At 39.4% G+C, this 21,698-nt stretch overlaps 1 protein-coding gene and 1 long non-coding RNA gene across 5 annotated transcripts in view; one reads left to right on the forward strand and one right to left on the reverse strand.

The window, feature by feature from the left end:
* snx5 (sorting nexin 5) overlaps nucleotides 1-10,005 on the reverse strand; it is a 33,250-nt gene extending 23,245 nt beyond the window's left edge. The window contains exon 1 of one of the 3 annotated variants that reach the window (XM_031901698.1): nucleotides 9,861-10,005. In XM_031901698.1, coding sequence (XP_031757558.1) covers nucleotides 9,861-9,899 — 39 coding nt within the window. In that variant the 5' untranslated portion in view covers nucleotides 9,900-10,005. 3 annotated transcript variants of the gene reach the window in all.
* A 65-nt stretch (nucleotides 10,006-10,070) lies between these two features.
* On the forward strand, nucleotides 10,071-14,159 carry LOC105945673. 2 transcript variants are annotated; one of them, XR_001169253.3, is made up of 3 exons: nucleotides 10,071-10,158; nucleotides 12,600-12,732; nucleotides 13,574-14,159. It is a non-coding gene; the product is annotated as an uncharacterized LOC105945673 (long non-coding RNA). The 2 variants fall into 2 exon arrangements; XR_001923535.2 differs by lacking the exon at nucleotides 10,071-10,158 and adding an exon at nucleotides 11,542-11,622.
* The last annotated feature ends 7,539 nt before the right edge of the window (nucleotides 14,160-21,698 follow it).

Consider the following 21,698-nt stretch of genomic DNA (forward strand, 5'->3'; position numbering starts at 1 on the left):
TCTACTGCAACAACAGGAAGGGCATCAAGGAAAAGTTGTTAAAATAAAAACAAGTGAACAGTTATCTGCTGGATACTACCACCTGAACTGGAACACACCTCCTATGCCACGTTGTAATTGTTGTTCCAAGCATGCCCACGATGACTAATGTGCCAGACGGGGAGACCATCACATGATTTTGGCATGGGCCTATATCCAGAATGCTCAAGACCTGGGGTTTTCTGGATAAGGGATACCTCCATAATTTGGATCTCCATACCTTAAATTTACTAAAAAGTCATTTAAACATGAAATAAACCCAATAGGATTGTTTTGCCTCAAATAAGGATTAATTGTATCTTAGTTGGGATCAAGTACAAGGTTCTGTTTTATTATTATAGAGAAAAAGGAAATCATTTTTAAAAATTAGAATTATTTGCTTATAATGGAGAATAATGGGGAGATGGCCTTTCCATATTTTGGAACTTTCTGGATAATGGGATTCCAGATAACGGATGCCATACATGTACTATGAATACATGTAAGGCTGTGCTTTTGAATGCTCTTTGCTACTGGTCTAATCACCACTAGCAACTGATCAGCAGGTAGCACTTATTTATCACCTGTTTAAAAGCAAACATCTTATTCATTGCTGTGGGTTACTGCACCTGAGCCTTTAATTACATATAACTTGCACCTTTTATTACATAGACCCCATCTGTACTACCTACTCCTGCCAGAGCATTACAGCATCAGTACACCAATTCAAAAGTCAGAACAAAGAATAGCAGGTAAATTAGCTTCCTTTGGATATGCTGAGCAGCTTGATTAGGTGAACCATACTAGGGAAAAATGAATCCCAAATCTGGCACTCTTCAACAATTTACCACCAGAAAACAGAACTATTTTAAATGCTCTATTGTACTGACCTAAACCCACCACAGAAAGTAGGGCAGGGATGGAGCAAAAAGGCTATATCGGGTAGGCTTAATTGCACACTCTATTCTAGGGTGGATGATAAGCTATATGGGGTCTACACCTGTCATTACAAGGAAAAGGGGTTTGAAAGACAGGGCAAGAGCAACACAAGAAAAAAGACAGACAAAGGCACACAGAGGCCTCAGCCTTCGGGCAGTCGTATAACAAGAAAACGTTGCACCTACTCCACTAATTTTAAGCCTGCCGGCCCGAAAACGCAACGGCAGGCATTTTCAGGTCGATCCCTGCTTGGCTCTGTTTCATGAAGCCGAGCAGAGGTGGAAGCTGTGCTCGTCAGTGCCAGCGTGTGCCCTCCGTCTGACATTTAGCACTATACGGCCACATTCTGCCAGTTGGCAAGTCATCACAAGCAGCTAAAGGCTTATCCCTCTAACTTGTAGGTAAAAGTGATAGGAAACGTATACGCAGCTTATTCCAGTTTTTATTAGGTTCAGATGAATTCTCTCTTCAGTTGCATGTCGTCACAGTAAAAGATCTATTCTATCCCCTGGACAAGTTGTTCTTATAGCCAAAAAGGTGTGTTTTTTCAACCCTTGACTGAAGGAAGAAAAACACTAACAAAAGGTAATCTCTTGCAGCCAAAACTGACAGCACTGTGTACCCAGGCCGACACACCCCAGAGATGCCACTGGCGCATTTCAAGCAACATTATGGGAACTGGCTCTTTGTCAGCAAGTCCTGAGCAACTGGAATACTCATTTTATACCCCGGGCTGGTGTGTTTTTCAGCAAAGAAAAGCACTGCTTTGTGTCTATGATTGATAATCACTACCTACAGAGCTTTGTGCTTTATAGGATCACATTTTATAGGAACATATTTTTCAGTGGATGCACTTCCAGATAACTTTATTATCCAATAAATCTAAACTGGCCACAGACCTCTTCAGGCAGTACCTTGAAGGTAGCCACTTCACCTTTAGTGGTTACTTCAAGGACAATAGGAAAATGAGGAAAAATATGTGTACAATAAGTTCTCCACTGTTCTCCCCCTGCTATTTATTTCTTATTTTATATAAACTAACTGCATTAGTTCATGCTCTACAATTCATTTTATTAACAACTAGGGTCCAATGCAGACATGTGCAGGTTTGGCGGATGCCATGTTGGTAGAAGAAGCTAACACGGTACAACCCTCAGCTACTATGTATATGTCCATGGCATACAAGTTAAGCACCCAGTTGGGCTAATTTATAATTACTGAGCCGATTTGCACCTTAGCGATAACCTATAGCAACCAATCAGTGATTACATTTTTCCAGCCAGCTGTAGGCTTAACAATGAAAGCAGAATTCTGATCGGTTGCCATGGGTAACTGCCCAGGTGCTAACTTGCCAAGTGTTTATAAATGACCCCCAGTAAATATACATTCATAAATCTTACATTTTAAATTAGTTTTGCTGTTAAAGAGGTGGTTTACCTTTAAAGGATAATGCAAGTCAAAATTTAAAAAGCATACTGCCCAATAGTCCTCCTATTGTTTAGTAAAAACGCCACACTTTTGGCTCACCTAATCAAATATTTACTCAGTTACACTTACTTCACATTTTCTAGAACAGGCAGCCATCTCTAAAAAGGTATTCTCCCTTCCTTTCCCTCCTTGCTTCATACTGCACATGTGTTTCATTCCCTCCCCCCCTCCCCTCTGCCAGATCTGATTGGCTGGTGGGCATGTGTAGCTCAGAACAGGAGACGGGATCAAGTTACACACATGCTCAGAGAATAGGAAGGGATCTGGGAATTTAGATATGCAGTAAGTACTTAAAAAGAATGCCTTTAGACTTACTTTTAATTTATATTAACCTTTCATTGTCCTTTAAGTTATCTTTTAGTATGTTATAGAAAAGCCAATTCTAAGCAACTTTTTAATTAGTCTTCATTATTTGTTGTTCATAGTTTCTTAATTATTTGCCTTCTTCTTCTAACTCTTTGCAGCTTTCAAATGTAGGTCACTGACCCCTGAGCCTAAAAAACTATTGCTCTGTGAGGTCCTCTCCTATTTATATATCAGTCTCTCATTCAAACCACTCCCTGGTTGCTAAGGTAATTTTAATAGCTGCTGAAACGTAAAACTGGATTAAATAATTAAAAAACTACAAATAATAAAAAATGACCAATTGCAAATTGTCAAATATTACTCTCTACATCATACAAAAAGTTAACTCAAAGGTGGATAACCCCTTTAAGTTCAATTAGAAAGAAAATCTATAGCTCCAAAAAGGAAAGTTTTAAACATCAGTAAATGTTTCTGTATCAATTTGGATTTTATCAGAAAGCCTAGGCTGAATATAAAAAAAGCTAATAATTTAACAACGCAGTAACATTTAGACTAAAACATTTGCTGCTGTTAGTCTTGCGTCAGACAACCATATGTGAATACTCTAAGGGGGGGAAACAGCTTTTCCTGGCTTCTACATAACAATCATGCTTTTCCCTGTATCAACACTGCACGCACATAAAAGTGTTATTGTAACCTAAATACACTATTTTTCCCAAAAATGTTGCAAATAGTTTTCTCGACTTTCCTAGACATTTACCCGGTGTCCTATAAATCTCCCCAGAGGGTAATTCTATGGTTGTACTGCTGTCACTTTTAACAAGACCTCCTGGTTCTGAAGGGGGGAAGTGATTATTACTTTTTTAAGAGATGACCTATTGTTCTAAAAGCATACAGTGCATAAATTACATCCTGAAGAGAGAACCTACTCTTATCCAGTAATATACAATCATCACAATTTATAGAAAATGGAACTTTTCCTCTGAAAAAAAAAAAAAAAATTTTTATAAGGTGTTTGTGTGTATAAAAACAGAGCAGAGGCCAAAACTGTATTGTTCTGCTAAGACAAGTACATGCTTAAACGCTATTCACAAAAGGTTTTTGCACTGATATAAGTTCCTGCACCAATATAAGCAATTTGCACACAGAAAAAATGAACTAATTGAGCCCACTTTGATCAAATTGGCACAAGATAACCCTGGAATAAACAGCTGCCATGAGAAAGTTTTACTTACAGTTCCCTTGCACCTATACAGACCTTACTGCACCCAGTAAGGTAATTCACACACACAATGAATAGGAAAATCAGGCACTGCAATTTGATGGCAGTGATTTACTAACATGGACAGTTTGGGATATTTAAGGTGGCCATATGCGGGCTGATTGTACCTGCCGATATCGGTCCCTTATATGGTCCCCGAACCGATTGCGCCCATTACAGACGTTACAATTCGATCGTTTGACCCCAGGACCAAATTAGCCTAAATTCCCCCGATATCGCTCACCCGTAGGTGGGGATATCAGGAGAAGATCTGCTCACTTGGCAACCTAGCACTTGGGGGGTCTGTTAAAACAAAAAAAACTATTGTTTCCCCCCCCCCCCAATCAGAGTGGGGGCATTGTTAGTCGGCACCTCTGGTGGTGAAAGCAAATATAGGATCATAGGTGCCTTAAAGGAACAGTAACACCAAAAAATGAAAGTGTATAAAAGTAACTAAAATATAATGTGGTGCTGCCCTGCACTGGTAAAAGTTGTGTGTTTACTTCAGAAAGTCTATTATAATTTATATGAATAAGTTGCTATGTAGCCATGGAGGCAGCCATTCAAAGGAGAAAAGGCACAGGAACATAGCAGATAACAGATAAGTTCTGTAGAATACAATAGTGTTTTATCTGTTATCTGCTATGTTCCTGTGCCTTTTCTCCTTTTTTCCAGCTTGAATGGCTGCCCCCGGGGATACACAGCAGCTTATTATATAAATTATAGTAGTGTTACTGTAGCAAACACACCAGTTTTACCAGTGCAAGGCAACAATGCATTATATTTTTATTACTTTAAAGCTCTTTCATTTTTTGGTGTTACTGTTCCTTTAAGTGAATCTGAAATGCTGCCAGTTTACTTGTGTAATCCTGCATAAAACAAGAGGAGGCATTTTGTGCAATTATTTATTAATATTTTACCAGTGGTGATTCAGATTCCCTTCAGTACATAGGTATTTTCAGACGTTATTTCGCCCTGTGCCAGAAGCAACTTACAGTGGACAACAAAGTGTCCTGTGTGTTCTCAGCTAATTCCTTGTAAAACACTTGGGGGCACATTCATTAAAAGGACAATGAAAGGTTAATATAAATTAAAAGTAAGTCTAAAGACATTCTTTTTAAGTACTTACTGCATATCTAAATTCCCAGATCCCTGGTTGCTTCTCCGAGATATGGTGCTGGCAGCCTACAGCAGTGTGAAGCCTACTGTGACATCACTGAAATCTCTCTCCCCTTCCTGTAGGTGCCAGCGGCAGCCTTCCTATTCTCTGGGCATGTGTGTAACTTGATCCTGTCTCCTGTTCTGAGCTACACATGCCCACCAGCCAATCAGAAGCGGATCTGGCAGGGGAGAGGGAATGAAACACATGTGCAGTATGAAGCATGGAGGGAAAGGAAGGGAGAATACCTTTTTAGAGATGGCTGCCTGTTCTAGATGTGAAGTAAGTGTGACTGAGTAAATATTTGATTAGGTGAGCCAAAAGTGTGGCGTTTTTACTAAACAATAGGAGGACTATTGGGCAGTATGCTTTTTAAATTTTGACTTGCTTATTTTTTGCAACATTTTCGTACCTTGCGACAATTTGCGCAACCAAATCGTATTTGTCACACCAAGTATGAAAGTTTTGGATTCATTAAAGCTTCGTTATAGTGACTTTCCTTGGGCCAGGTTCGAGCTGCAGAGTGCCATTGAGTCCTATAGGAGGCTTCCAAAAACATGCACAGAAGGATCAAAGTCAGAAAGGTTTTCCCGCCATTTGCAATAGTTCGGGAACAAAAATGTTGTGACTTTCAGATCGCCAATACGATATTATCGCAACTATTACGATTTTTTCGTAAGCATATTCGTGACATTTTCGATCATCAGAAATTATCGTATCAAATCCGAATTTTACCCATTTCGGGATTTAAACTCGTACTTTGATGAATCTGCCCCATGGTATTTTAGTGTCAAATGCTTTGTACAGGTATTGGACCTGTTATCATGAAACCCAGTGTGCAGAAAGTTCTGAATTATTGGAAGGCCATTTCCTATAGACTTCATTTTAATCAAATAATTCTAATTTTAGAAATTATTTCCCTTTTCTCTGTAATGATAAAACAGTACCTTGTACTTGAGGCCAACTAATATATTTATGAAATCCTTATTCGAGACAAAACAGTCCTATTTTATTTAATGTTTTAAAAGGAGAAGGAAAGTAATTTTGGCATTTTAATGCCAATAGATTTGCCACCTTAGTGCCACCTAGAACACTATATTTATTTAGCAGAAAGCTTTACCATATCTAGAAACACCCTCTGTTTGTTAAAGATTGCAGCAGCCATTTAAGTGTGGTCTTGGTAGCTTCCTGCTGCAGCTCTAGCCATTGGTAGCTCAGATCACATACTCCTAAGGGAGGGGATAGTGCATTCTTATGAATACTTATAAGAGGGGGGAGCAGGAGAAGGGAGAAAGGAGACTGAGCAGACTGATACCAAAGAAATTTTTTTTTACAAAAAAGGAGACAAGAAACACTCAGTGCAGCTTTTCTGTGAGTGCTTATGGCTGTATTTACATAGACCTTTAAAGTCATTAAACAACTTAGTTTAATGACTTTTTACTAGACTTAAGTATGGAAATCCAAATTACTGAAAATCCCCAGGTAACAGGTCCCATACCTGTACTTCATAAATGAGCCCTGATAAATATGTTAATTCTGTTTAATACCTTTTTTTTTTTTAACCCTTATGGAGCATAAAGCACTGCAGACTTTGGTAATCGCTAACAATATTACAATATTATATTGGTGCTGCAGTGGGGGCGGTTGTGGGTGACCTGCAATATTGTGCAGGGGAAGACCAGCGAGGGGGGAACCCAGGGGTCTTGTGTGCAAGGAGAGCATCCTTTTTTTTTTTATATACTGTCATTTCTAGGCCAAGACAAACTAGGCCAAGTGTTTAGAATAACATTGCCATCCTATGAACCCTAAAAATGGTGTTTCCATTTTAGCACATTCATCATATGTATCAAAAGGGCAGTTTGCCAGAGAACCACAGAATATCTATACAAGCCAATAGTGCTGATCTAATTATTCCGCATGCACGTCACATGATCAGTTTGCAAGGAAGCTGTAGCAGGAACTGAGGCTCCTTAGGTTTCCTTTCAAATGATGACAACCTATCAAACCTCCTGAAAAATTTCCTTATTACTTCCTATTATTGTAAATTCCCCAGTCTGTGTCCATACAATTCCCAATTTCCTAATTTTTCTTTCTTTAAAACAATGCCAACATGTTCAACAGTGCTTACAGAGATTATACATCGTTCACATCAGTCCTTGCCCCAGTGGAGGCCCACACAGCACCGGTGGAGGCAGACGCCAGTAGGGGGACCCTTGAGATTGGCAAAGGGGGTCCTGAAAGTTCCAGCTCTGGTGAGATCTGGACACCCCATTCTGATGCTGAAATCATACAAAATGAAATTTCGCACAAATAACTGTGCATTTGGGCCACTGATTCCGACCAATATCCATGTTCTATGCGTATTGTTTGGTTCATGGATTGGGCAGTTATGAAAACTTCATCTGCCGGTGCACAATGTCAACTAGTGCACAGTGCATTGGAAGGAGGTGCTGCAACCTGTCTTCGCATCCTGCTGTTCTAATGTGAATGAAAAATTTTAAAAATTTGCAGTTTCAGCAAATGCAGCATGAAAAACCTATGTGCCACTGTTACAAAGGATAAATATGTTCAGCAACACTGTTTACACCACAACAAAATAAAATATCTAAGTAAATGGTGGATCAGGATGGTTCAGGAGATGTTCAGGAGAATAAATAGTGCAAACAGAACACTCAAAAGTTTGTCATAACACCTTTGGCACCGACTACTGAATTTCAGCATGTTATTTTGATGATTTGATAAATCTACCCAATTGGAATTTTGCAAAAGAGAAAAGAAAAAACTGCAGGGGTATAACTAGAAGTTACAAGTCCCCACAGCATCGGTACAGTAAGTTGACATTTTCTACCAAGATATATTGAAAATGCTCATTAATTAGAGCCCTACTGGGCCACCTACCCTCCTGGCAGGCTGTGCTTCCTTTATAGTTACAACCCTGTGGTGCTGGGATTCAGCTTATCTTCAGCTAACTCTTGCATATGGTGCATCCCTTGGATCTTGTGTAATTCTTAAAAGGCTCCATATGCTGACAGAACCCACACTATATTCATATGATATATACACATGGTTTGTGCTGGAATGAAAGTCACAGTAGGCAACCATTATGGGATATGATTAATTTCATGCGGAGTGTCTCCATATACTGGTCAGGCTGCACTGCCCTATTCAGTGGAATAATACTAAATCATGAACCTTAGGCCACGAATCATCCTGCAGGGACAATATGGATAATTCTGGGTGTAAAAATTATAACACAGTGGTGAAACAAACATATTGCACCCCCCCCCCCCTCCCATGAGATTAATTTATTCAGTTGGCCAGATGAACAGATCCATCCCAAAAGAAGCTGATGACTTAGTATTGGATGAATGCATTTTTTTGTTATTATTGTAATCTGATGGTTTTGCAAAGATATTGGACAAAAGTGCATCTCAGAGGGCTCTGAAGACTCAAAGATGTTCCATTATAAAGTATGTGAGACATAGAAAAAAATTATTTCCATAAACAACTTTATGGTAGAGGGCTTTAGTCATTTAGAGTTCAGACCCCAACATCTGGTTGGATCCCCATAGCTAATAAAAAGTTTACATATACATGAAAGTAATATCATAATATTTATGCAGCAGTATATCCTCAAAAGCAACTGTAGGCACCCTAAATATGAGCCTACATATGAGCTCATACAAATTTCAGATGCTGTATAATGCCTGCTCCAAGCCATTAACAGAGATGTTCAGCAAAGTGACCCCATACAGCTGCCGCCCTAGTCACTGGCACAAGCTCCAAAATGGAAAATACAGCGATTAAGCCAGTTTTAAGGTTTGTGTCTGCATGTATTACATGGGGCAAACTGGTGGGGTATTTCTGGGAAATTAACTGGACAGAACCACATATTAAAAAGAAATCCTGGTTAGCCATATTGTCCTTTACTCTTTAAATTAAGACAAATACACAGACACACAAATGTATGTGTTTATTCATGCAGTACTGTATAGTTTAACCCACAGACATGAGCCGTACAGCAGCCCCACCCCGGGATACCTATGGGTATGAGGTTGCTTGCAGCTTCACTTCTAACAAGTCATATGACAGCAACTCAACTACTGTGCAGCTTCCAGTTAAGGGTTGGTTTCCCTTTAATATGAGCCCCCCCTCAACTCACCCTCCTAAATACACATTTCCTTATATTTAGAATTGGCACGTACCCCTCAATGACATGTTTTTCCTGTCATGAAATCTTTAGATAATGATACTTAAACGGACATATATTTCAAGAACATATTTTGCACACAACAAACAGTTTCTTCAATTACTACAGTTTCAACTGGGGAAAGTGCTGATGCTAGCAACTCTGCAGAAAGGAACTTCTCCTCTTCCCAAACAGTAACTTGTATTCATTTACCGTACAGCATAATAATGAGCTAGAGGTTAAATAATTAACCAAATACACAGACTGTAAGTCGGACAGCCATTACTGTTTAGTTAGCTATAAGAGACAAACTATAACACAATGCCAGTAGCAATGTAAATCAGCTGCCATCCCCTAACACAGGGGAGAATATTGCGCCAAACACAGTGCGCTTGCGGAATGAGGAAGTGTCCCAGCAGACTGTGCGCAAAGGCAGCGAGTCAGCTAATGACAACACAAGGGGCCGGGGCCGGCCGTGCTTCTCGCAGCGCTGCTCTCACCTTACTGCTGCCGCTCTCCTCAATCCCTGGGGCAGCCATGCTGCTGGGGCTCAGCTAGGAGCTGCACTTCTGGAACGGTACTTGCAAACTTGGACGCTTCCTGACACGCAACGCAAAGGGATCACCGGCTCCCTATCCCAAACTCCGCCCATGCTTTACAGTGGGACAGCCCAAAGCGCTACAAGCCCAGCCCCCTAAACTCTTCCGCCCTTGCCTCTGCCACGCCCAGTGTGCAACTTTTGATAAGACCAAAATGATCGTGTCAGAGAGGCTCCGCCCATTCCTCTTGGAGATTATGGTGTGTCAAGTTTCTATAGGGGACTCGAAGAAACGAGTGAAGAAATGAAAGTGCTTTAGCGATAGCAACTGAGCCCTTATACTGTTTCCAGCTATCAGACTCGTACAGTATATTATATAGGAGCAATATTAGCATGCTTGGGGTTTATATAATAGTAAAAAATTGTGTCCACCAAGCATTTTCTGTGTTCCGCCATATTTGCATGGAGCCCAGGTTACATGGAACATTTAAGCACTAATCTCAGGGTTGATAGCAGGGGGCCTGTACTTAGCCAGCAGCAAAGGGGCGCCAGGAGGGATAGCTAATGCCTAATTATAGCTTGGTTTCCAAAGGTGCCTAGCAAGACTAGGGGGAATGAGAATATGGGGGGAAATGAGCCCACCCAGTGTTGGACTGGGATGCCAGGGCCCCACCAGAATGTCCCATAGACCCACTCTCCAAAATTCTCTTATCTCTTGCTGCAACTTAGTTGCCTGTACATTTTTAATAACTTGTTCTTTGCTCCCAAGCCATCTCTTAATCGCCCCATCCCACCTCCTTATGTTCTGTTTTTACTTTCAGATCACATTGCTGAATTTGTCAGATAAAGTGACGGTGTATGTCTATGTGGGGATAATTATCTTCTTAGGTCACAGGGTAAGATTTGTAGCCTAGGGGGATAAATGAGCTAAGGAACTGGAAGCATGTTTATCAAGAGGTAAAACAGAGACATACATTTTAATAAGGTTAAAATTGTTTCAGAGAAAGAACACTGTCATAGCAGCCAACCCATTAAGGTTAATTCCTTATAAAGAATGTTTTTAAACGTGTTTCCATTATAGGACAATTGGTGGTTGCCACTAGAGAAACTTGCCGGTGACACCAAGTTTCTATAATTTCCCAGTGACACGTGACATTTATATGGGAGGTACAACCACCCTTCTGTGACTTGAGAACTGTGGACACTTATATTACTTACATGGCTGGCTTCTGGCAACTGCTTCATACAAGTCTGAAGAAAAATCTGCAGGGTTTGGTGCCTTTAGTCTCCTAAGCCTCAAATTGAAATGTAGTAATAAAGCTGTAGCAACAGTAGTCCTATCAACGTGCTTTCTCCTTAGGGCCACCACCAGAAATTCACTTTGCTCCATGGGACCCTATAGATGTTACATATCCAGGGACTCTGTGACTTCCTGAGCAACAGTGAGAGACACAGTACACCAGGTGGTAATGGGAGAAATGTTGTACATTCAATGAAAACTACCATCTATTCTAAAAACATTGCTGCTCTCCCCTGCTCTTTCTGGAGATGGCAGCATTAGCTACAATGTTCATCCTTAAGACACCCCCCATCGCCAACTAACTACCCCCTTCTAGGAGAATAAAAACTGTTGTATCCAGAGAGAATGGGGGAGGCACATTAAAAGCCAAGTAATCTTCTCCCTTGGATTGTAAGTGGTGTTGTCCAGGTTCAGCAATTTATAGGTAAGGGTGCATACCGCAAGAGAAATCCATTGTGCTGTCCTTGGGGAGCAGCAGGGATCATTCATGCACATCATGCTCCTCCAACTGGTGCCTTACCATTGCGTAAATTCAGAATGTACTTAATGAATTTATAAATGAATTTGTTAATGCATTTAAACATTATTATTGAGTCTGATTCAATAAGTTGAGGGTTCTGAAAGTCCCACAGTTGAATAGTTTTGACAGCTTTCTTGGGCCAGGGAAATGGTTCGTCAGAATCAGAACACATCTATTTATTATACATTGTTTCCTGTCTTTGATAGGAGATGTTAAAAGGGGAGAGTTTGGGTCTGACATGGATATCTGTATACTAAACAAACATTTTTAACCATCATAAAGGGGGTTTTATAAATCAGTTGACTAAATTTATGTTAAGATGCAATGCATACTACCCTGTGGCCTCTTGAATGCTTACATGTCTTTGTGACCCTAATAAATATATATATATACCCTAAGCCACTGTTCCCTAACTGTGAGGTGTGACCCCCCCTCCCACCTTGGGGTAAGCCATGGATCGTGAGGGATGTAACATTTACTTATTGGGGAGGGTGCAATGTAGGCCATTCTGCAGCAGTCATTTGTGGGCATGCCCACCACTGTTATGATGTCTTTGCATGTTCTCTTACGTGCCACCTCCCATCAGCCTCAGATTAGGCCCTCTTTCCTGTAGGACTATAAATTTTGCCATTAGTTTCATGCCTGTAGAATACTTCTACTTATGCTAATTGGTGATTGGTTGCTATTAATGCAGCCTTCTCCACTATTTGTCAAGTTTTGGTTACTAAGATTTTGGTTGTTTTCATGTTTGTATACATACGGCTTAACATTTATTTAACACAGTTGAGAAGGTGTTTTCTGTTTTTTATTAGTGATCAGACTTTTTTTTCATTTAACTGCATGCCTTCTGTTCAGATTTACTATTGTGTGTCATTTTGCAGGCAAAAGCTGTGTGTAATAGACTGGAAGACTTCAGAGAAACCAAAGCCATATATACGAGACACGTTTGATAATCCACTGCAAATTGCAGCTTATATTGGAGCAATAAATCATGACAATAATTATAATTTTCAGGTAAGTATACACAGAAGCTATCTCATTTCTGGAGGTCTCTTTCTGCTTCACCATTCTGGATAGGAGGGATGGCTTAGGCTTAATATCTCATATGCATATTTCTATGATTGGGGGCTGAAAACATTGATGGGCGACCTAGCCTATAAATATACAGTTTTATAAAATGAATAATGTATCAGTGCATTTTCAGAACTATAAATTGGTGACTATTATATTTTCATATGTTTGTAATGTTACTGTGAGTTAAGGGGGAGCCTAATGAGAAATAATCCACACAGTCAGTTTCTCTTATTCCTTCCTTATGTGAGTAACATTTATGCTGAAATGTTAAAGAAGCAGGTCTGTATTATGTGCTAGAACCCAAGACATGTCCCCTGTTAATTGCTTGGTACAGACATTGCAACAATAAATTATAACCAGTACTTAAGAGTAAGCCACCTGAAACCTGTGGGAATACTGCCCCAGACCCTGAATAACAACTTAGTAATACAAAGTCTCACAGCTAAAATGTTTATTGGTGCACAAAACAATCCTAAATGTATACAGATCTCCAAATAATCAGCTATACCATAAGGATAGAGGTCCCTCAGTTCTCCATGGTCCCTTAGATTCTCTGATGAAGCATCCAATGATACAAAACACATAAAGAAGATGGAGCTCATGTACTATGGAGCACTGAGGTTCTTCTGTCCTTTTGGTATGGTTGATGTTTTCTAATTGTCTAAATAAATGTTAAATGTATTGCAAAATTACAATAGACATTCTTTTTAATGTTTTGTATCCAGTCTTAAGAGAGAGCCTTGAGATATCCTAACCTACTTTATAAAATCTAATATTTCAGGTCAACTGTGGTCTCATAGTGGTGGCGTACAAAGATGGTTCCCCAGCCCATATGCATTTCATGGACACAGATCTTTGTTTGCACGTCTGGAATAAGTGGCTGCTAAGCTTAGAAGAATATAAAAAGAAGAAGGAGGAGGAGAAACAGCAATGACAACAGGACATGGCAGTGACATGTTTTGTTTAAGGTCCCGCATTTAAAGTCTACTGCCCCTGCATACACCTCGACCTGATGTGAATGAAATACAATATGCAGAAAGGGAGGAACATCTCATCTGTACTTTATAGGTGGCGCCTACAGACAGCGGATCCAACCACTTGCAATATGAGAGCCTGCAGTGGCAGACACAGGTTGCTAGAAATTCGGCTACCCTCTATGCACTTGTATGAAACATTTAGAGGATTTGTACAGGCATACTTATCAATGGGTGAATTCTCAGTTTAACCCTTTGACCAGTAAATAGAAAGCTGCTGGACAGTGGCGGTCTCTATTTTTACTGTTGGATAAATGTCCTTATTGTAAGTAATTCAGTGTATAAGTCACCATGTCACCTAGACGTAAAAAATAAAAGCTACATGGTAATCTATTTTGTATGCATTTTTATGAACTTTGATTTACTTAACCTTTATTTTTATGTATATTGCCTATAAGAACCCATTTCCCAATTGTCTAACTACGGCTGCAGATTTCACAGTTCCCTCTGATTGTGATTCGCTGTTCAAGAAAGTGAAGGCATATATTCGTGGCATATTGTTCTATAACTACATCAAGCTAGTGGCTGCAGAATGTGTTGGAACTTTATACATACATTTTAAAAATAATGATACCCTAATGTTTTCCTGTTTATTAATTCAGCATATTAACTGTTGAACAGTAAAACATATTTTACTAAAACCCCTTGCATCTGTTTTTGTCTTTATTTAGTTTTAAGGTGCCCATACAATGGTAAACACTGACTGCATATTGATATAGACACACAATGAGAAATGTTTGGATGAGCAGGGGGACTACTAGAACCGTTCCTGATACCCTAGTGGAGCAGTCCAACGCTGAGTGGGTGGACCAACATTTTCAACTTATGAGCTGCAGGGGTTGATGGGACAGAATATTGTTTGCATAGGGCAACTTTCTATACAGCAAAATCTTTTTTGACATAAGTGATATTCTGATTAGTATATTGTTAGAATATCACCAAACATTTGCATTTGTACCCTTTGTCATGATTTTTAGCAATGACTTGCCAGTTTTTGCTGTATTAGCTCAGTTTATAAGGCTGTAATTTAATGGACAAAAAATAAATAAAGAATTGAAAAAAAAAATTGTATTAGAGAATAAATATAAATCCTACTGCCACAAATGCATTTAGTCAGCTTAATGATGACTGTGGCCTTGCCAGTTTTAGGTTCGAGTAAGCCTTTATGCTACTATTCACTTTATTAACAGCAATTAGTCTAAATATGTTGTTACTATGAATAAGAGTAAAACAGCGTAAACCAGCCCAAGCGCAGGCATTAGAATATGTTGCTGATGTGTTCTAGTATTATTAATTTCCTATGAACACTGGGAGTATATTTATAATGTAGATAGCTGGATTGGGTATATAAAGGCCTTTTCCCTGCAGAGAAACCAGCCGGAAGTGGAACCGTAGGCTTCTGTTTGCAAGCTTTTTGGGAAAAGTCTCAGTAATGTAAGTAGCACAAAAGGCAGTGTTTAAAGGTATATTCCTTTCTGTCTTTAGATGTGCATATTGGAATGGCTAATAGTTTTTCTTGTGTGCCCTCTTTAGGGCAGGGGTACGCGGGGAGATCCAGTATCTTAGTATTATCATTTCATTCTTACCTGCTGCCAAAGCCACGTTCAGGCTAATGTCATTTGTGATATTTTCTCTGTGACTGAATACACAATGCTACATAATGTATCTGCGTTTTTAGTTGGAGGCGAAAACCTCATGTGTGACATAGCATGAATGTTTGTTGCAGTAATTAATTCCCAGCTTAATACCATGCATATTAATGAGCTGTCAACCCACTGAATAAACAGGTGATTACTTGCGTCTGTCCCACCACTACATGCAGTAGCACAACTACAGACACAACAGACCCCACGGCCACAGAGGTCACCCGCAAATTTTTGTGTGTCGTGGGTGCCGCCCATGATTTCAGCCAGGTGCGGGGGTGTTTGGTTGGGGTCCCGAAAAAAAAACTGCGGGGGGGGGCAGGGCCCCAAAACTTTCGCCACTTGCTAGATGTACAAGTAAACACAAAGGCGCTTTCTGATATTATTATTATTGCAAGATACATATTTCATTCCGCCAGTAGCATCTATAGGACATTCTTTTGTAAGTGTTCTTTTTAGAATTTACATCATACGGAAAGGAAGTTATAGATAAAATATAAAATGTTCCCATAAGAAATGGCAGGTGTGTAATATTTTGATATATATTCCATGAACAAAATTATGCATTAACCAGTGAGTCAGTTACACACAATATAAATATGTTATAAAAACATATATTCACCCATAAGCACATGAATGTAGGAATATTGGGATGTTATAATATGGATGGAGCAGACTTTATTGCCAGAAATGCCATATCATTATCTCCACTGAAATAAGCGGTGAGCACTATGTACCAGATGCACCACAAAATGCCTATTCCACCTGTATAAGGCCACACGCACTTCAGTGTTTGGTCTCCCGCTGCAAGTGGGAATCAATTTATATCCATAGGAATAAAAGGGGAAATTATTCTTGATCTGACTGAAATAATGTGGTGCTGCAGGTCCTTCTGTCTGTCTGATGGCATTACGACTGCCACAGGGATGCACTGCATTGCCACATAATGCTCTCACCTCCCACAAATAAGCAGATGTGTGTGAACTGGATTAAATGTATCAAGAGGATGGCAGGGAAAACACAGCAATCATTTTATCACAAAATTCAAACTGTAACCCACGTGAAATAAGAAATCTACTCAGTATTATTGAGAAAGGCACCTACTAGCATTATACTTCAATTTAAGGGCTAATATATTTATTTACACTGCTATACAATTGTACAGTTCATACCACATTCACGAGATAATCATATTCTAAAAATGTATACTTGAATACATTTTTTGGCCCAATCATTTGTCATAATGTAAAAAAAGATATCCAACCACGGTGAGTTCATTGTATAATTTAGAAATCTCCCCACTTTAAAAAAAAGCAATAAAATAGGCAATAAAAAATGGTTTCATAAAGTTAATAAACTCTGTAAACATCTGTCTAAGCACCGTTTGTCTTCTCACTCTGCCTCCACCTCTTCTTGTGCTGTGGACTTTATCTGAAGAACAGATGTGATTTTGGTTTGTAAAATGGCTGCCAGTTTTTTGGTGGTTTTCTTGAGGAAAGCGTTTCCTGGGTGGCTATCATAAACATGTAGGTACAAGTCCTCTTGGGAGGGTCCAGTGTAGCCACAATCCTCACAGACAAAGAGCTTATCCCTGCGTTGTTTGTAAGCGTAACCCTGCTGAACCCCGTGGATTTTCTTAAGGTGAGATTCCAGGGAACACCTCTGAGTAAATGCCTTGTTGCAGATCTCACATTTGTAAGGGTGGATGCCTAGAAAATAAAAAACACAAACAAAAAAAAAAAAACATCATTCCCTGGTGAACCTTCTAAACTGATAAAGCAGTTTCATATACCTCAGGGATCTTTTGTATTTATTCATGTAAAACAAATAAGTGGTTATTGCAGCACTCCAACTTTAATGGAGGCCACAGACCCGCCATCACATTAGATCTCTCTGAAACTTTCATAAGAGACCAGAAATAAAGGATATAAACCATTGGTATTAAATCATTACATACTATTACTATAGCCTTATGACACAAGTTATATAGAGAATAATGTACCCACACTGTAAAATATATGCATATTATAAGTTACAAAGGAGTTCCATAACCATATAAAAGGCACATGGTCGAAGGAGAGTGTTTATACAGGTCAAGGAACTCCAAGGTGACTTTTAATATCCTCATATTTTACAACAGGAGCAACATTATTTATTATAATACACAAGTTTGAGAAAGAAATTACATCATTAAGCACTGATTGTAACCAGGGTCGGACTGGGCTGCCGGGACACCTGGAAAAATCCTAGTGGGCCCGGCGACCCAGACCCGACCCTTGCCGGCACGCCTGACCGTTCCTCCCGACGCATTAAATTTATGCGCTCAGGAGAGGACGTTGGGTGGGGGACCCTGCAGGGGGTTAGGGGGGCCCTTGGGGGGGATTAGGGGAGGTAGCCGGCGGGGGCACCTGCAGGGTGCCTGGGGTGGGAGCCCCGGTGGGCCCAAGTCCGACCCTGATTATAACCGATGACATCACTAAGCACTGTTTATCAGCATATAATTTACAGGACATTCATGGCCCTTGTGTATTATAGGCGTGTATAGAAATGAATAGGTATTTCAGCCTAGTTGTATAAAAAAAACTAAATAAACTTCCATTTTTATGGAAGATTGCTGTGATGCAGCTTTTCCTCTTTGCTGACACCTATTTGAAAAGAGTCTGTTTTGCTTTCAGAATGCAAATCTCCACATTTAAAATACATATTTTATACTGTAGGGAGTAAATTTGGTACTTAAAATAAATAAAACCAAGATACGTTGTACCACTAGCTCAAAATATACAGATTAAAAGAAAAATATAAAAAACGAACAATTTTCAGATCTTTCATGGGCCACTTCCCATTGGTATATCCAGATGAAATACAGTTTAGAATAGCACTATTAATATTTCTTGTTTAAAATGCCTTTATTGCATAAATCTTAGGGCATTAGCTGGAATGCACAAAGATGTATGCAATAAAGGCATTTTAAACATGAGGAAAGAGAGAGATATCAGGTGATGAAGAAAGGAATATATAGACAATAAAGTGATCAGAGAAGAATCAACAGATTTATTGGATTTTGCTGAAAGGCTCATAAAACCCATAAATATTTTACTCTCGAGTAACCAATGGATTTGTGGATCCCTGTTTTGTTTACCTTATAAAGTACAATTAAGTGCTATGGGGTGCAGCTCCTAAAAAACTCACAAAACCTGTAAATATTTTACTCTCGAGTAACCAATGGATTTGTGGATCCCTGTTTTGTTTACCTCCCTGGGCCCCTTACACTCCTGGGTCCCCCTGGCACCACAATTTCTTCTTCTTCTATAGTTACGTCCCTGCTTTACACAGTATCCTGCCTTTAATGTAGTGGGAACATAAAAAAATAAAACCCTGGTCTCAGCCATATTTGTGACTGCTGCCGATACTAAAGGTGTCTGTGCACCTATGGAGCCAAAAGGATAATAATGATCAGACAGTTTAAAGCAGTATTTATTACTGCAATGTGATTTTATTGTAGAAGTGATACCAAACTACGTGCTTCAGGCTGTGCCCTTTATCAACCGTGCCCTTATACTTTATAATTAATTATCACATTGCAGTTACATTATGACATAAAATAAAATCACATTGCAGTTAAAAATACTGCTTTAAAACTGTCTGATCATTCTTCCTTTTGATTGCATAGGTAGTTATGGAAATCTCTGCTTAACTTTAGAACTTTACATACTTTTGCATTTTGCACCCGGCCCATGGTTTGCACCCACATATACAGCTTTTTGTGCTTCCAAAATTGGTTATTATAGCTAACACTGTTTGACTGTGGAACAAACACAGGCATAGAATCCTTGAATGAGATCACATATACATATACTGTTTGTATTGTGTCTACCCTGAGTCAGCCCATAAATAACCTGAGCATTCATTCATGTTATTAAGTGCCTCGAAGTGTACAAGGGGGATTTCTGGACACATCGCTGTTCTGGCCAGTCCGTGCCCGATTCAACCTAATCCAAACCATGCTCCATTTGATCCAGATCACACCCCCTGCTGCACCCCTATTAGGAGGTATAAATACAGGTAGCTCCTAAAAAACTACGCGGTTAGACAAGTGTAAGCGTATGATGTGATATATTATGGTCACACCCCTATTCATATTCCATTACTAGCATTGTCTTTATAACCTAGCATTCTACAAATAAAAATCATTCATAGATTAAAGCTCTGCTGGCACATATTGTTACTGGTCTTTTTATATTCTTTAAGTTGGGCAACTTGAGCTTTTTGCTGTTAGAAAGTTTTCTTCTGCATTGGAGAAAGGCTTGTATGTCTTCAGCTCTCTAGTTCATGCATGTCTCCATGGTAACGCCACTGATGCCCTGTATGCCACTGCTGCTGGTCACATGCCTCACAATAGCTTAACTGCCATTTGCTGGGTTCAGACCAACTGACGTTTGGATAGGGAGTAGAAGAGGGAGTGTTTTCGATCAGCGAGTATTAATATTATAGAAATAGCGAGAGAGAGCAAATAAAATTTATAAAAAACAGTGTAGGACAAGATACCATCATGAGTTTGAGTAAGAAAAGGAGTCGGAGTCCATCTGGAGAGAAATTAGATGTAGCAAAAAGCTTTGGAGAAGAGAAGCCCAACAAGAATTGGAGCAAAGAAAGGAGTCAGAAGATAGAAAAGAAAGAAGCAGAAAATGATAACAAAAGCTGCGGAAATGAACAGAAAATTCAGAATAGGAGCATTAAAAGAAGAAGGAGTGAAGAGAAACACAAAGAAAAGAAGACAAGCGAGGATGTGAGAAATAAGAGGGGAAGACTTGAAGGGCAGTTAGAAACAGAAAAGGAAAGCCAAACAGAGAAGACCACTAAAGATGGGAGCATTAATAGGAGAAGATCTGAAGAACAACAGAAAGATAAACAAATCCAGGTAGAGAAGAAGAGCAGCGAGGATGGAAGATTTAAAAGGAGAAGATCTGCAGAAGAACAGAAAGAAAAGGTAAGCCAAGCAGAGAAGAATACCAGTGAGGGTGGGAGCATTAATAGGAGAAGATCTGAAGAAGAACAGAAGGTAAGGGAAATCCAAGCAGAGAAGAAGACCAGTGAGGATGGGAGCATTACAAGAAAATCTGAAGAAGGACAGAAAGAAAAGCAAAGTCAACAAAGCTGTAAAGAAAGAAACACGGAGCAAAAGGACGAGAGGAATAAAAGACCAAGGAGCCCAGAAGACCCCTTAGAAGGTGAGGAAACAACACTGCACTGTTTGTATATATTTAATAGACACATACAGTACATTGTAACTAAATGGGAAATTGCTCAGTGCAATTTTAAGCACTTTTGCCAAGTCTCTATCATATTTAAAGACTTTATTGTAAATGTTATTAGGAGCCATTTTACCTATCTGAATCTTTATTATGTGTGGCAGGGAATATACCTTATTATTCCCTATATGTCCCCCTTCACCCTTTGCCTCATTTGCTAATAACTAACAGCAAGTTTAACTGCCAATTTCTATATATACCCCTTGTGCTGCTAAAATCCCACTGCTCCTCAATGCAACATTTAGAAAAACAGGCAGATCCACTTAGGGTAAAGGCACGTGGCGCTACTAGTAACAGCTACTTGCCATGTAGAGCATATTTGCAGAGTCAGTTCTCAGTATTGGCAGGTTTTTTTCTGGCGTTTAGCAGTCGTGAAAAAGGAGCTGCTACTAGTAGCTCCGTGTGTCTTCACCCTTACAGAGATAGAGAAGCGCAACTCTATTATGAGCTCTGTGAACAAATGAGGAGAGTTACGGTGCAAAGTAGAATAAATGTGGCGCTTTATAGTACAATTGTTGTTTGCATCTTGCCTCTCACAAATGTATATTGGCCGTTGGTGCTTAAAATGAGGTTGCAAGTTGCCATACATGTAAGTCGGTAAGTAATACCTATCAGTTATAAATGTAATATAAATGTTTTGTTTTTCATATGTATACTTGTTGATTAAATTAAACATATACTAGTATGTACAGTTTATATGTGATATTGAGCTACTAATGGGATTTTTTTTCTCTAACAAGGTGGAAGTATACAGAAGAGATCCTGTTTGGACATCAAAAGACCTGATCCCCTGGATATCAACAACTATAAGTTCCACTCAGAGCTGGGACAAGGAGGCTTTGGCCAGGTGAGCGAAGTATATTCCAAGTTATTAAATATGGAATTATTTTATCTCTACAAGAGACTCTGTGATATTAAAT

The sequence above is a fragment of the Xenopus tropicalis genome, chromosome 5 (genome assembly GCF_000004195.4).
Source record: "Xenopus tropicalis strain Nigerian chromosome 5, UCB_Xtro_10.0, whole genome shotgun sequence".
NCBI classification, from domain to species: Eukaryota; Metazoa; Chordata; class Amphibia; order Anura; family Pipidae; genus Xenopus; species Xenopus tropicalis.